Consider the following 14,996-nt stretch of genomic DNA (forward strand, 5'->3'; position numbering starts at 1 on the left):
AACACTTCATGAAAAACAAAAGAGGATTTCATAGGTGACAAAATATAAAACATAAAACTAGCTAATCCGACTTACGTGAACACCAATCATCAAATAAGTTACAATAAACATTTACTTAATCAGACACTGGGATAAAGCTCTTGGCATTGTTGAATTCTAGAGGATGTTTTTTAGTGCATTTGTCACTGGGTCACATAATGCATCGCCAGTATTAATTAGTATCCACTTACCTGTAAACAATGAGTAGGAAAATAACGACTACATGAAGATCAGGCACCCTAGCTTCCTTTACGTGGTGATTAAACTTCCGAATGCTAACCTAACCTAACCTAACCTAACGTTACTTAAGTTAACCAAACCAAAATAAACCTCATATAACCTAATCTAATCTAATCCAACCTAACTTTACTTACTCTAACGTAACCTAGTATAATCTAATCTAACCTTATCAACTATAACCTAACCTAATATAACCTAACCTAACCTAACCTAACCTAGCCAAACCTAACCTACCCTATCCTAATCCCCCTTCCGCAGGTACCATTAGGGTCTTTAATCATCAGGTAAAATAATCTTCAGATGATCTCAAAATTTTAGTTTATAGTAACTAAAATATTTGCTGTAACAATTTGGTAACTTTCTGAACATGACGTCAATATTATCAACTTGGTTTTCCCTTTCCAGCCTCACTGACGATAGAGTGCAATGAAAAAGTTTCAAACCATAAAATAAATGAACCGTAAAGTAAATGAACTGTAAAGAAAATAGACTGGAAAGAAAATGAACTGTAAAGAAATAGGACTAAAGAAACTGGAATACAATGATCAGCCCTTTTTAAACAATAAACCACTAGACGTATTATTAGCATTTATAATATATTTTTCAAACTCTTGTTCCTCTGTTTCCCTTTTATGACGGTAAAATTATATATACAAGCTTTCATTATAATGTAAATTTTCAGTACAATATTTACCCATGGGCTATATTTAGAGTAGCCATTATTCTCACCACCTAGTCAAAAGGATATTTTTTAACTGTGCTACAAAAATCATAGTGAAATATCTGAAATTTATGGCGATCAAGTTATTAAATACTGGTAAAACTCATCTTTTGCTTTCATTGTTTATTATATTTCCTTTTGTTAAGTTGGATGAAAAGTTCTCCTCTCATCTGGGGTCACGACAGAGTTATTAGTTTTCATTTTCCTAATTAATTACGAAGAATAACAGTTAGATATTATGAGTCTTAATATATCTTAGGTATCTATTTAGCATGTTAAAACTCCACTGTCATCTAGGGATCAAGGAAGAAAGTGTATTAGTCTTTCCTAACCTAACCTAACCTAACTAAACTTAACCTAACCCTAACTATGGGCAGGTTTGTGTCATTTGTTTGCTTCGATTAGTATTCAAGTATAGTGTTTATCCAGTGCAGTTGAAGAGTGGCCCGATCTTCTTGGGCTCCTCCTCCCTCCCATTATTTTTGTGTGTTAATTTAATTAATCAATGGTTACTTTGTTATTTCTATTCATCTCTATTCATTGTTATTTAAGGTCATAAGAAGTTTCCAAATGTTCGTTTATTTGCTTAAATAATGAAGGAAATCATATAAATGAATTAGCAACTCAACTACAACCACATCTGCTACAAGATTCTCACATCAAATTTCCTTCATTATCTAAGCAAATATACGAACATTTGGAAACTTCTCATGACCTTAAATAACAATGAATAGTTAATTATTATCAAATTTATACATTTGGTTTGTTTAATATTTATCCTGACAGTGATACAGCCAAAAACAGATCCACCAATCACAATCACCTATACATACAGCCTTCGTTTACCAAGTATTGCCAGGTAAAATTGCGAGCACGAGACCCAGGGTGGGGTCGGTCTGACCATTTCAACCTCAGATTATTTCCTCTCAGTAATTTGGAACCCCCCCCCTACTCAATTTCTGGGTGCGCCCCTGTCTGACCACAAACATCACCAGTCTGACCACATACATTACCAGTCTGACCACATACATCACCAGTCTGACCACATACATCACCAGTCTGATCACATACATCACCAGTCTGACCACATACATTACCAGTCTGACCATATACATCACCAGTCTGACCACATACATCACCAGTCTGACCACATACATCACCAGTCTGACCACATACATTACCAGTCAGACCACATATATCACTGGTCTGACCACATACATTACCAGTCTGATCACATACATCACCAGTCTGACCACATACTTCACCAGTCTGACCACATACATCACTGGTCTGACCACATACATTACCAGTCTGACCACATACATCACCAGTCTGACCACATACATCACCAGTCTGACCACATACATCACCAGTCTGACCACATACATCTCCAGTCTTACCACATACATCACCAGTCTGACGACATACATAACTGACTGACCACATACATTACCAGTCTGACCACATACATTACCAGTCTGACCACATACATTACCAGTCTGACCACATATATTACCAGTCTGACCACATACATCACCAGTCTGACCACATACATCACCAGTCTGACCACATACATCACCAGTCTGACCACATACATCACTGGTCTGACCACATACATTACCAATCTGACCACATACATCACCAGTCTGACCACATACATCACCAGTCTGACCACATACATTACCAGCCTGACCACACATGACTGTCTGACCAGGACTTTTACCAGTCTGACCACATACATTACCAGTCTGACCACATACATTACCAGTCTGACCACATACATTACCAGTCTGACCACATACATCACCAGTCTGACCACATACATTACCAGTCTGACCACATACATCACCAGTCTGACCACATACATCACCAGTCTGACCACATACATCACCAGTCTGACCACATACATCACCAGCCTGACCACATACATCACCAGTCTGACCACATTACCAGTCTGACCACACACATCACCAGTCTGACCACATACATCACCAGTCTGACCACATACATCACCAGTCTGACTACATTACCAGCCTGACCACATACATCACCAGTCTGACCACACATACCAGCCTGACCACGCACATCACCAGTCTGACCATCACCAGTCTGACCACATACATCACCAGTCTGACCACATACATTACCAGTACATCACCAGTCTGACCAGATACATACCAGCCTGACCACATATATCACCAGTCTGACCACATACATCACCAGTCTGACCACATACATCACCAGTCTGACCACATACATCACCAGTGTGACCACATACATCACCAGTCTGACCACATACTTCACCAGTCTGACCACGTACATCACCAGTGTGACCACATACATCACCAGTCTGACCACATACATCACGAGTCTGACCACATACATCACCAGTCTGTGTGTGACCACATACATCACCAGTCTGACCACATACTTCACCAGTCTGACCACATACATCACCAGTGTGACCATACATTACCAGTCTGACCACGTACATCACCAGTCTGACCACATACATCACCAGTCTGACCACATACATCACCAGTCTGACCACATACATCACCAGTCTGACCACATACATCACCAGTCTGACCACATACATCACCAGTCTGACCACATACTTCACCAGTCTGACCACGTACATCACCAGTCTGACCACATACATCACCAGTCTGACCACATACAGTTGGGACTTTTTCGACTGGTACACTCAACTTTGCCAATCCACCCTTTTTGTGAGGTGTGAACCTCAGTCGGTGTGTGACCTGGTGTCTGACCACATACATCACCAGTCTGACCACATTACCAGTACCACATACATCACGGTCTGACCACATTGAGACTGGTACACTCAACTTTGCCAATCCACCCTTTTTGTGAGGTGTGAACCTCAGTCGGTGTGTAACCTGGTGGCCGGTTATAAGGGTTGAGTAGGGTGTTCGGGGCTGGAGGGATGGAGGAGGTTTAAGGAGTTACTTTTGCAGGTGCAACGTAGTATGTAATTTTATAAATACATTGACTAAAACACAAGTTATGCTTAGAATGTTTTACCGTATATAAGGGTGGTATTCCCATTTTGTACTACAGGTCTGAGCGATTTTGTGCACACACAGGCACACACACACACATACAGTATATATATATATATATATATATATATATATATATATATATATATATATATATATATATATATATATATATATATATATATATATATATATATATATATATATATATATATATATATATATATATATATATATATTTTGATTTTGAATGCTGATAGTCTAGTGGACAATTTTGGTCTCATTTTGTTTGATATTTGATACTTAATGCAATGGTTAAAGTCTTTTTTTTGTGGAAACGCTGACAAAGAATGTGTGTTTCAACTTCCGAGTTGAGAAGTTTTTGTCAGTGAGGAAAATTATCGACTGAAGTTAGTATCGTCCCAGCCTCTCTGAACTCTCGATCCAGCGTCTAATTAAACCAAGTCAACCCACTTAGAGTCGAAAATTCGTCCTTTGCTGTGCATGATGTTATTTAGTCGGCGGGCCGTTGGGAGGGGGGGTGGTCCTCAGTTACCAGCTGGTTGTCGTGGTGTGACAATGACTGATAAACGCGCTGTATCTGGATGCATATCAAATTACAGACTACTTGATGAAAGTTTGATATTTCGTCGATTTCCAAAGAATGAAAAGCAGAGAAAAAAGTGGATTTTATTGTGCATGCAGCAAATATTTAGGGTGCAACAGGAGGAAGGGCAATACTTGGGAGCTATTGGCAGATTTAAATTTAAATTCCCTAAATTGTACCATTCAGCTAGGAAACCGGATGTGTAGAGATTAGTACTTATTTGTTGCTTGAAACTGTTGTATCGCCTAGTCATCTGTAATATATCTAGTGGCCAAATTGATAAATTGAAAACCTCCACAGTAGATCGCTAGCCAATATGCCTATGATTACTTAATGGCTTTTACACTGATACTGGCAGAAAAATAATAAGAGTATAAATAATAATAAAGAGAAGAAGAAGAGGATTAATAATTATATTTATAATAATTTTTTAATAATAAGAATAGGAATATCATAAAAATTATGATAACATGAGAAGTTCAAGTTGCGATCTGAAACAGTGTGTGATAGGGAATGAAAAGATCAGGAAATATGGCAAGAATATCTTCTAATACAGTGGGGTGGTCTCACCCGTGAATAATATAATATACGAGTCCCTTACCACCGTTTTCTTCGATTGCGGCTAATAACGTCACATAATTAGCTCTGTCACCTGTGTGTGGGTTGACTTGGTGTGATTAGTCTTTGTCTTGATCTTTCTCCGCACCAGCCCACTCTGTGACTTCACTGAGTGACAACACGTAACTCGGCCAGCCAATGACATTGAAGTAAATCGAAATTTTCAAATTTGAGAGAATTTGCCATTCCCTTGGCCGGTCGAGTCAATTCCACGATCACAGACAGAAGTCATGACGTGTGACTGATGTGAATTTAACTCTTAATCAACTATAGAACACTTCAGTAGCTCTGACGACCGTGCTGTGTATTTTGGTAAATTTCCATGTAACCCGGGATTAAATTTTGAGAATTTTATGTTTGCAGTCAATAGTTTAGACAATTCTTAGACACTTTTCTACTTTGACGTTTCTCTCACCCCCCTGGACTCCGCGGAATATATAAGTTGTTTACGAAGGAAACGTCATAGAAGAAAAGTGTCTTACAATTCTCTAAACTATTGATTGTAACCATAATATTCTAAAAAAATAAATACCAAATGACTTTTGCAACAATACCTGGATTTTTTTCAAAAGCACGGGGTCATACTCACTGAAAGAAACTGCGAGAAGTCCTTGAATTATTGCAAACTGAGGAAAGATAGAGCAAGTTTCTGTCATGACCCCCCAAAAGACAAACCCGAGAAACAAGCGTGTGGTACGGTATGGCCTGCACCACTTCCTCAAGGAAATCACTTGGTCCTTCTCATCCTACAAACAAAGGTTAGTCAAGGTTAGTTTAGGTTAGGATTTTCTAGGTTAGGTTAGAAATTAGGGGGTTTGGGGGGCTCCCCCATTTACATTTTCAGGTAACAATTGGCAAAAATTTTAGTTTCAGTTTCTTCAATATTTGTTGCCTTTCAAAAGAAAACTGTCGTAATAAAAAAAAACAAAAAAAAACACGCGTTTAGCGTTTCCACAAAAATAAAGACTTTATCCATCGCATTAAGCAAACATTGAGCAAAATGAAACTAAAATTGCTCACCAAACTAGCAACAGTCTATATGACAGGGTAAAAGTCGACGTGCGCACCGTGACATGTCAACAAAGGCTGTGAGTGAGCACTCCCTACAATACCCAATTTTGACGAATCTAGTGAGTCGACTACCTCCAGTCTGTGCAGTGAACTACAGTAAGACCCAGTTATCAGTACAGTGTCACTTGTGAAATTTCAAGTTTCTGTGTAGACGGTATTTTGGATACAATATCTGGACTTTCTGCCTGGATACTCTGGTCGGTTGTTTTCGCTCCTGCGCATGCACAGTACGAAAAGTGTGACGTGATAGTGTCGTATTTGTCAAACTACCCAACCACCCCCAACACCTCCCTTTACCCTTCTCCATCACTCTGTGTGACGAGGCAGCGACGCTGTGGTGACGTTGTCGCCACCGCTCTGTGCACTGCCCGTCATGGTGTCCAAGGGCGTTATGGATTACTCCGGACCGACCTGGAGGCCAACCAACCGCTAAGCGAAGAGGATATGCCCTCTGGGGAAGTTTGGCCACCTCCTGTTTTACTTAGCCACCAGACTTCTACCGCGACCAAACGCCCTTGGAGTCCACTTCAGACAGCAACAGAGAATCTCCGTCTCCTGCCTCCAAATCCCCAAGAATACAGAGACTTGTTTCTTAGCACTTGGGTCCCTCGTATCAACCCTCTTGCACACAACGCGGGAAACCGCTGGACTGGGAGCATGTAACCCACCCGACCAAGTGCAGCTTCCAGCCCGCGGGCATCCCATCTCTAGGGCCACTTCCTCTTTGGCCGCTTCTCGGTCCGCTCCTTTACCTCCAGCCCCCCTAGCTGACTCCATCAAACTCCTCTTCGACCGGGACCTTGCTGAGGACAAGTTGTCTGCTGTTACTTCTCGCTTCGTCTACATCTCCAGACGACGCGCGGAAATCAAAGATAGGTTTTATTTTCTTTTTTTAGGTTAAGATAGGGAAAGGATAAAAGGCATGCTGGGGCTCAATGCACAGCCAGACATGAAGGGTAGAAGTCATGACAGAAAGTCGTGGGGTGGGGGGGGGGAGGTTGGAAAATAAATTTAATAAGTTAAACGGAGGGGGACGACACCCCTTGATTTACATATTACAGAGTTTGTTGGCTAACTAAGCTAACTTAGGATTTAGGATGAGGTTGCATAATGGCTAATTTGGTAGACAATGACTACGGTAGTTTGATTTTACAATTACATGTTTATTAAAATTTTATTACTGTATTACATTGTGGACTCACTAGTTTATGATTTGTTAAATGTGATCTTATATCACCTGAGTTTTAATCTAAGGTGGATCGTTGTGGCGGACATAGATGAGTCGCGGGTTGGGTTATTGCAGTGAGGGCAGACTCCGTGGCCACCAGGCGTGGGGTCGCCCTCCGTTTATGTCTTCCACGCGTAGGTGGTCTAGGCTGTGAGGGTCGTCCAGCTTTTCCCAAACCTTCTTCCCTAGGCGATGGAACCTGCTTTTGAGGGCCTCTGTTTTATTTCTCAAGTGGATGGTTTCCACTGTCTCCTGGAAGGGTGGCGCTTGGCCACTGGCTGACCTCAGACACTTGTTTTGGAAGCTCTGTAGTTGATGTAGTCTGGTCTTCCCGAGCGTGACGAGTGGGACGTGTGGGTACTCCGGTTACAGGACAAAATCCCAGCCTCTTATCCCAAAAGTGGACAAAATCCCAGTCCTATAAATAAAAGTCTGATATTTAAAAAAAACAAATTTAACATTCAAAATTCGAGTCTCATAAATAAAATAAAATAAATAAAATAAAATTCAGTTTCATAAATGTCTCATATATATAAAAAGAAACAAACTTTTAAAAACAAATTTAAAGCAAATTAATACAATAAACAATATTCAATATATAAATGTTATGGAACAACAATCATAGGTGTTATTATTTTGTCGTGTTTTTTTTTTTTTTATTTTGCCACAAAAATTGTATACGATACCTTAATACAATATAATATAATATCATATTATTAATATGATAACAGGCGAATGGTCTTTACACCTAATCTTATTAATTAATCTTATATGAGACTGGGATTTTGTCCGCTGGGATTTTGTCCGCTGGGATTTTGTCCACTGGGTTTTTGTCATGGAATCGGGTACTCCAGCACAAGCCTCACCAGCGCCTTGTACAGGTGGACTTGTATCTTCTCAGGCATCAGTTTAAAACGTTTTAATTTGGAGGCGGCAACTTTGGCTATCTTTGGTCTGTCCTTCACGTCCGAAAGATGGTGAGGCCAAGCAACCTGCCTTGTTTAGAGAACACAATCTCTTCGTCGTCGATCATCAATGGCGCTGGCTTGATTCAACCTGGTGTGTTGACGCTGTGGGGAGGGGTGTCGAGAGCCGACAAGTCAAGGTAAAGGACTGAAGGGTTGCCCCAACAAGAGACCCTGGAATGGGCATTGTCGAGAGTGAAGACCAAAGATCCTGGATTGTGTGGAAGAAATCACGAGGAAAATATTAAGATTGTAAATATTGTAGATACACACGTTTTTTTTTACGTGTTTGATGTCTCCACCCCCTGTGTGCTTGTTTCCCGTGACAACCACCTACATAATAATTTACATTAAATCTCATACATACCCCCTGCTTTGGTGGGTGCTAACTCCCATTATCCTCAACTCACATCCCTATCTCTGTATCATAAGTAATAGTGTCATACGAAACACGAGCGCTGTTAGTGCTAGACCGCATGGTCTTAATTGTGACTAGGCTTGTCGCCCCCTGGGTGTAATAAATTAATCAAATAATAAATAATTACAGGGAGAGACAAACCAAAATTCCAGCTATGATACAGGCATGTTATATATTTCCACAAATTTACACCTAGCGTTATAGCTGTCGTTGATCACGAAACAAAAAAATAAATAACTTTTTGCTCTTTAAGGTGATGTGTTCCTAAAAAAAAGTAATAATAATAATAAAATGATAATGACAATGGCCCGTTGCGCCCTTTGAATTAGCAGCGTTTGCCTATGTAGACTTAACAGCTATCATATATACGCCTAAAATAATTTATTCAAAACCTAATCTTATGTCAGGTTTAACAAGTGTCTCTGGTCGCCATACTGCCTCATAAGCACGAAAAGTTTCCTATAGTTGTCATAATATTAATATCAGTATTAGTTCTAGTATTAATAGTACTATTATATGTATAAATTTAATCATTTATGTTTCACTAGATCGTAAAAAATATATTTTATGAACTGCTAAATCTGGCTTTCTAAACATGTAAAATTTGTACCCATAATTTTCCTATAAGCTATTCCATATTTATTACTACGTAGACATAATTATGACACCTAATAGATTTATTTCACCCATCTATTTATATTTATTTTGTTAATATTATTCATATACAATAACGGAATACTAACTTGTGGTGATGAAATAAACAAACAATTGTAGAATTTAGCAATACAACGAATGTTCTCGGAGTGTTGACTGTTGAACAACTTGACCGTCCTTCAGTTACCAACCAGAGCCGGCCAGACGACACCATTTACTGTCTTCCACATAACTTACTACTAGGAACTGATTTCCGCATCTGCTTGTAAACCATTTCCTGAATGATGACGCTACAATCATCTTAGATAAAAGCTGTGGTGTGGAAATGTGAGAAAGATTAAAGTGTAATGCCAAAATCAACAGGTGTAATGTAAACAAATTTTTCTCAAACGTATTTAAGAATTTATTGGTAGAAATATCATTATTATCAATCACATCTTCAGTGATATTGTTTTGAGATACCTGACGGAATGTTTATGCGACTTAAGTGATAACTAAAGTGAAAATTGATCTCGGTAAGTGATAATTAAAGATCTCGCTTAAGTAATAATTAGCGATATCGCTTGAGTGATAATTTGTGATCTTGCCTAGGTCATAATTAGTGATCTCGCTTAAGTGAAAATAAGTGATCCCATTTTAGTGATAGTAAATGATCTCGTGTAAGTGATAATTATTGATATCGCTTATGTGATAATTGGTGATCTCGGTTAAGTGAAAATTAGCTTAAACATTCGTTAAAGGTCAATCACAGAACTCTGTATTGATTTAAATATATGGAAATAGAGTAAATATTCTAAATAATTACTTTGTCGTTTTTTTTCGGAAATTGATTTTTTTTTTTTTACTTTTCAATTTTACTTTAAAAAGTGCAGGGCGAGGCCTTGGAGAAACACCACGCAAAAATCTGACGAAACCAAACCTAGCGAAACCTAACTACTACAGAAAGTGTAATATTTAAGAACAGGTGCGGGGTAAGGAGAGGTGTTTGGAGACCTTTTACCGGAAGAAAAGTTCTTCAGGTTATCAAGAACATCCTACAAGTGGTGGAGGAAAGAAAATTTTGCCAAGCAAGATCATCAAGAACCTAACCTAATGACTCTTAAAAATTAATACACATGTCTAACCTATCCTAACCAAAGCAACCAGAAGGACCTGACCTAACCTCCGAGCCAAGAGGGACTCTATCCCTCTGTAGCCCCTGTGTGTAAACCTAACCTAACCCATAAAGACAAAAGAAAAAACAAAGGAACCTGAAGAACCAAACCTCGAATCGAAGTCAGTAAAACTCGAAAAATATAAATGCCCGATGAAAAAGTTATGGAGTAAAGTATTCTTATATTTTGTACCCTATCTCCCTATATACAAATCAGTATAGAGTTCCATGGTTGACCTTTTCCGAATTTAAACCAAAATTAGTGATCTCAGTTTAGTAAAAATTTGTGACCATGGTTAAGTGAAAATTAGTGATATTAGTAAAGTGAAAAATCGTGATCTCGGTTACGTAATAATTAGTGACCTCGGGATGACGCCACCAGCAAGACCACCAGTGAGTATTTTTACTATTTTTGGTAATATTCAAGATGTTGTTACAGCCGTAGAAGCTACCTGACGAAATTTATTCATAGAGGATAAAAATTTTCTTACCTCGAGACACAAACAAATTGCAGAAGGAATATTTTTTTGCGATATATCAGTTTTGTCTTGTGAAATGGGAGGAGGAAGACGGCCATTACTAGTGTCAGGTTTACACTGTAGGAATGGTTCTTTTCTCAGAAAGTAATTCGTGTAGATTCGGAGAAGGTCTACCACAGAGCTCTATATTGATTTGTATATAGGGAGATAGAGGAACAAAAAGAAGGGTAAAGGTGGAGCAGACGGTTAGCACCCGAACGTGTTTGTATGTTTCGTTCATATTTTCCACAGTTGTTCATCGGATGATAATGAGTAACAAAAGCGAAACGACAACATTGTAGTATATATTTTTTTCTTAGCCTGTCCTTCGATCATAAAATACTTGATAGGGGCCATGAAAGAAAATGGAATTAATGAGGTAAAAAAACTGAAAACACTTACCTTATGGCAGTATTTCACGTCTCTACTTGCTTTGTAGGGAAATAAATAAAATATTTGCCATAATTATGGCGCCGGTGCATCTCCTGTGGTAGCCATGCTTTGATTCACATTGTTTGCCATGCTGGAGCGCAAGCGGTCTTTGTTTACAGGTCAAGAAACGAGCGACCATGTCATCGGGCGTAATTATTACGATTTATTTTGGATTTAATTCGCTAATTTTTTTCTAAAGATGTTGTTTGGATGATAGTAATTTAAAAAAATTGAAACGATAATGCACAGGTTAGCAAGTTAGGTGAGGTTAAGTAGGTTAGGTAAGGTTACGTAGGTTAGGTAAGGTTAGGTCAAGTTTTAATAGATTTTGTGCATTCTCATTTTCATTTTCGTGTTCAGTATCATACAAAGAGTATCTCCAGGAATTTTGGTTGGATTCCATAAGTTATTTCTGATGCAAACTGGTGGGCGTTGATGAGTAATATAACAGTTGGATTTACGGGATTATTAGTACAGAGGCAAGAGCACGGGTCAGACAAGTTCTGTGTATGGACAGACTGGTAAAACTGCTGGATGAGCCGCGAGACCTACCCATGTTGATATGGTTTACTATCCTGCTGGTAGTTAGGGTGACAGCTGCTGCTGTAGATGCACCTTGATCAGTTCAAGGATTTGTTTCAATGACCCGGTGTGGTCTTCCTCGGATACCTCGATAGCGTTGGGCTAGGGTAGATCTCATCTCGAGTGCACTGTAAGGCACGATTTGAGGTGAGCCAGCTGCGTCCGATGCGGCTGGTTCCTCAGCTGAAGCAGCTCTTCATAATTTAACCAAGCGCCGTGCCATATCTTAAATTCCCTGAGGGTAACATCTGGGGAGAGTTTGTGAGGTACAGGTGCATAGGGCTGCCATGCCTGGGACGCACAGAAGCATCTGGGATCCCGGTGTTAGGGTTGCCCAACATGGCGTTTGGCAGAATGTTAGCGTTTTCACCATGCGCCTGTAAGGCCTGTGCTATTAACGCCTGCATAGTGGCACGGTCTGCTCTGGAAGCTTCCTCGGCGGCTTGGTGCTGCTTTTGCATGGTGGCACGACTCTCCCTTGCCTGCAGCTGCTGTGCCTCCACTAGCGCTGCCAACCTATCAAGTGTCGACTGGTCAGTACGTACCGGGCGAGCTGTAACACCTGTCTGGCCTTTCAGTTTAGCTTCTCGTCAATCCATCTTGGGCCCATGACGGTGGTGTTCTGTGGTGGAAAACCAGCTGGGCGGGGTAATATGTAGGGTACTGAAGTTGCTATTCAACAAAAGTGGGATAGGAACCAGTTCGGAAGTAATATTTGTCATAAATGCAAAATGATGGTGTGTAGGCAAGGTTGAGATTGCATTACTGCTGCGTTCATAATAGTCTGGTGCTATATGATAGCAAATGATTAAGACACTGGTCGGCTTTGGGAAGTAAAAATATTGCACATGATTGACATGCGCATGAATCACTAAGCCGTGAGGTATTGGAGTGTATTCACATTGTTGCAGAGCTGTAGAAGCATTAATTTGTATTATGACTAGCTCACAGTTAGCTTTTACAACCCATGTGAAAACGGAGGCTTAGGGGAAAGATGTGCAAGTGCAAGTTAGATGACTTACAATAATCCAGTACGTCATGCTTATCCACCACAATTAATGTAAAGTCTGAAACCAAATTTAGTTCCGTCTGTTTGTTAAGGACTAGGAGATCGTCATTTGCCTTTATAGCAAAGGGTTCCAAGTGCCATGAATTAAATTTGTTCTCTGATTTTAGTAGACTGTGTATTAGCACTTCCTAATGCGTTAAGGATTCTTCTAACAAGGAGTAATAGAATTATACTTCATGCTCCAGAAGTTAGATGATACTTTCAGATACATTTAGAGCGGCAATAAGTTGGCCTATTGATAAAAGTTGTGTGTCTACACGACCTAAACCTGCATTCACTAAGTCAGCTTTGGCCATATCATATGTTACTGTAAGACCTTAAATAGATGCTTCGGTTGCATGCAAATAATCTGTAAAGCATACCAGCCATTCCAGATCAGGCACTGACTGTTTTAAGCCATAGACATTACGTATATGTTTACTAGTCTCGTCAATAATAGCATTCACCTTACAGTCCAGAGACTGTATCGCCTTATCAGATTATGCATTGGAGGCGGACCGGTGGTAGAAGCGGTACCGTTCTTGCCTCGCAAGCAAGATGTCACGGGTTCGATTCCCGGGCTGGTGGAAGTTGTTTGGACTTACTTCCTAGCCCCCATTAGTCCCTGTTCACCTAGCAGTAAAGTAGGCACCTGTTGTAAGCCGAAAGTTGCGAATTCGTATTCAGGGAGTTGTTGGAGCTTTTAATAACTTGATGACATAAACCACTGACTCTTCAGGCTTCTACGCCCTTGACTCTTCAGGCTTCTACGCCCTTGACTCTTCAGGCTTCTACGCCCTTAACTCATGAGAAATAAAGGCAAGCATAAACTTAGCATGCTTCACTGTTGAGCTCTGTAAACGCTTCTGTGCTTCACCTTACACAAGGATGTAGGGGAGTGCCAAAAAAAAAAGAATTATGCATTGGCCCTTTTTTGTTTTATGACCGCTTGTGAAACTGCAGTCATACTTTCCCCAGTTTTTAAATATCTTCCGCCGTGGACGTCCCAAACAACATGTTACTTATGAGGCACATAAAGTTGAAAATGCCCTGTTTTAGATGTCGCTGTGCTTGCGCTTTCGTCTTGATGTCTGCATAAGACGTTGGTATATTGCCCCTGGAGTGCATGGTGCTCTTGAAAAGACTTTTCATAAAGACAATTTGTAGCGAGTTGGTTTGTTGAAAGGCTGTAGATATGTTTGGTGGTTATTTGAGATCATGCAGGGTGCTCATAGCTGCTTCAGGTGCACAGGAATGTGCAGTAATCCATGGAGCAGCTTCTTGAAACTTACGCAATCTTCTACCATAAGTACTTTGCCCACTGGGGCAACTAAAAGTCCCAGTTTGATGACCTCTGCTGGGGATGCGGCTGCTGCTACAGCATTCCATTCCAACAGGAGTGGTGATATACAAACCATGCCTAAAAGGGCAAGGATAAGTAATTCTTCTTATTTGCTGATCGCTTTTTTTGACGATACATATGGTCTATTAGTGAGTTTTGTTGAGCAACAGTTGTAGTAGAAATAGGATCTAATTGATTGACATTAGGGGTTTCTTCTAAGTCTCTGCTGATTTTCTTCATTCTATGTACATGTACTATGTCTGTGACGTTTGTTGTTGGCTTAACTATTTGGAATTTATTCCCACGTTCCTTTTCTTTAATCAGATATGGACCT

The 14,996-nt window shown here is 39.8% G+C and overlaps 1 protein-coding gene across 1 annotated transcript; it reads right to left on the minus strand.

Annotated features, from left to right (window-relative positions):
- Window positions 1-1,948: 1,948 nt before the first annotated feature.
- LOC121878958 (tenascin-X-like) lies at window positions 1,949-14,738 on the minus strand. The gene is made up of 6 exons (XM_042385409.1): window positions 14,613-14,738; window positions 12,575-12,802; window positions 3,493-3,669; window positions 3,168-3,392; window positions 2,470-2,916; window positions 1,949-2,374 (listed from the first exon to the last, which is right to left on the minus strand). Exons 1-6 carry the CDS (start codon window positions 14,736-14,738, stop codon window positions 1,949-1,951), a joined length of 1,629 nt encoding a protein of 542 aa, XP_042241343.1.
- Window positions 14,739-14,996: the final 258 nt, after the last annotated feature.

The sequence above is a fragment of the Homarus americanus genome, unplaced genomic scaffold, assembly GCF_018991925.1.
Source record: "Homarus americanus isolate GMGI-L3 unplaced genomic scaffold, GMGI_Hamer_2.0 scaffold4060, whole genome shotgun sequence".
NCBI classification, from domain to species: Eukaryota; Metazoa; Arthropoda; class Malacostraca; order Decapoda; family Nephropidae; genus Homarus; species Homarus americanus.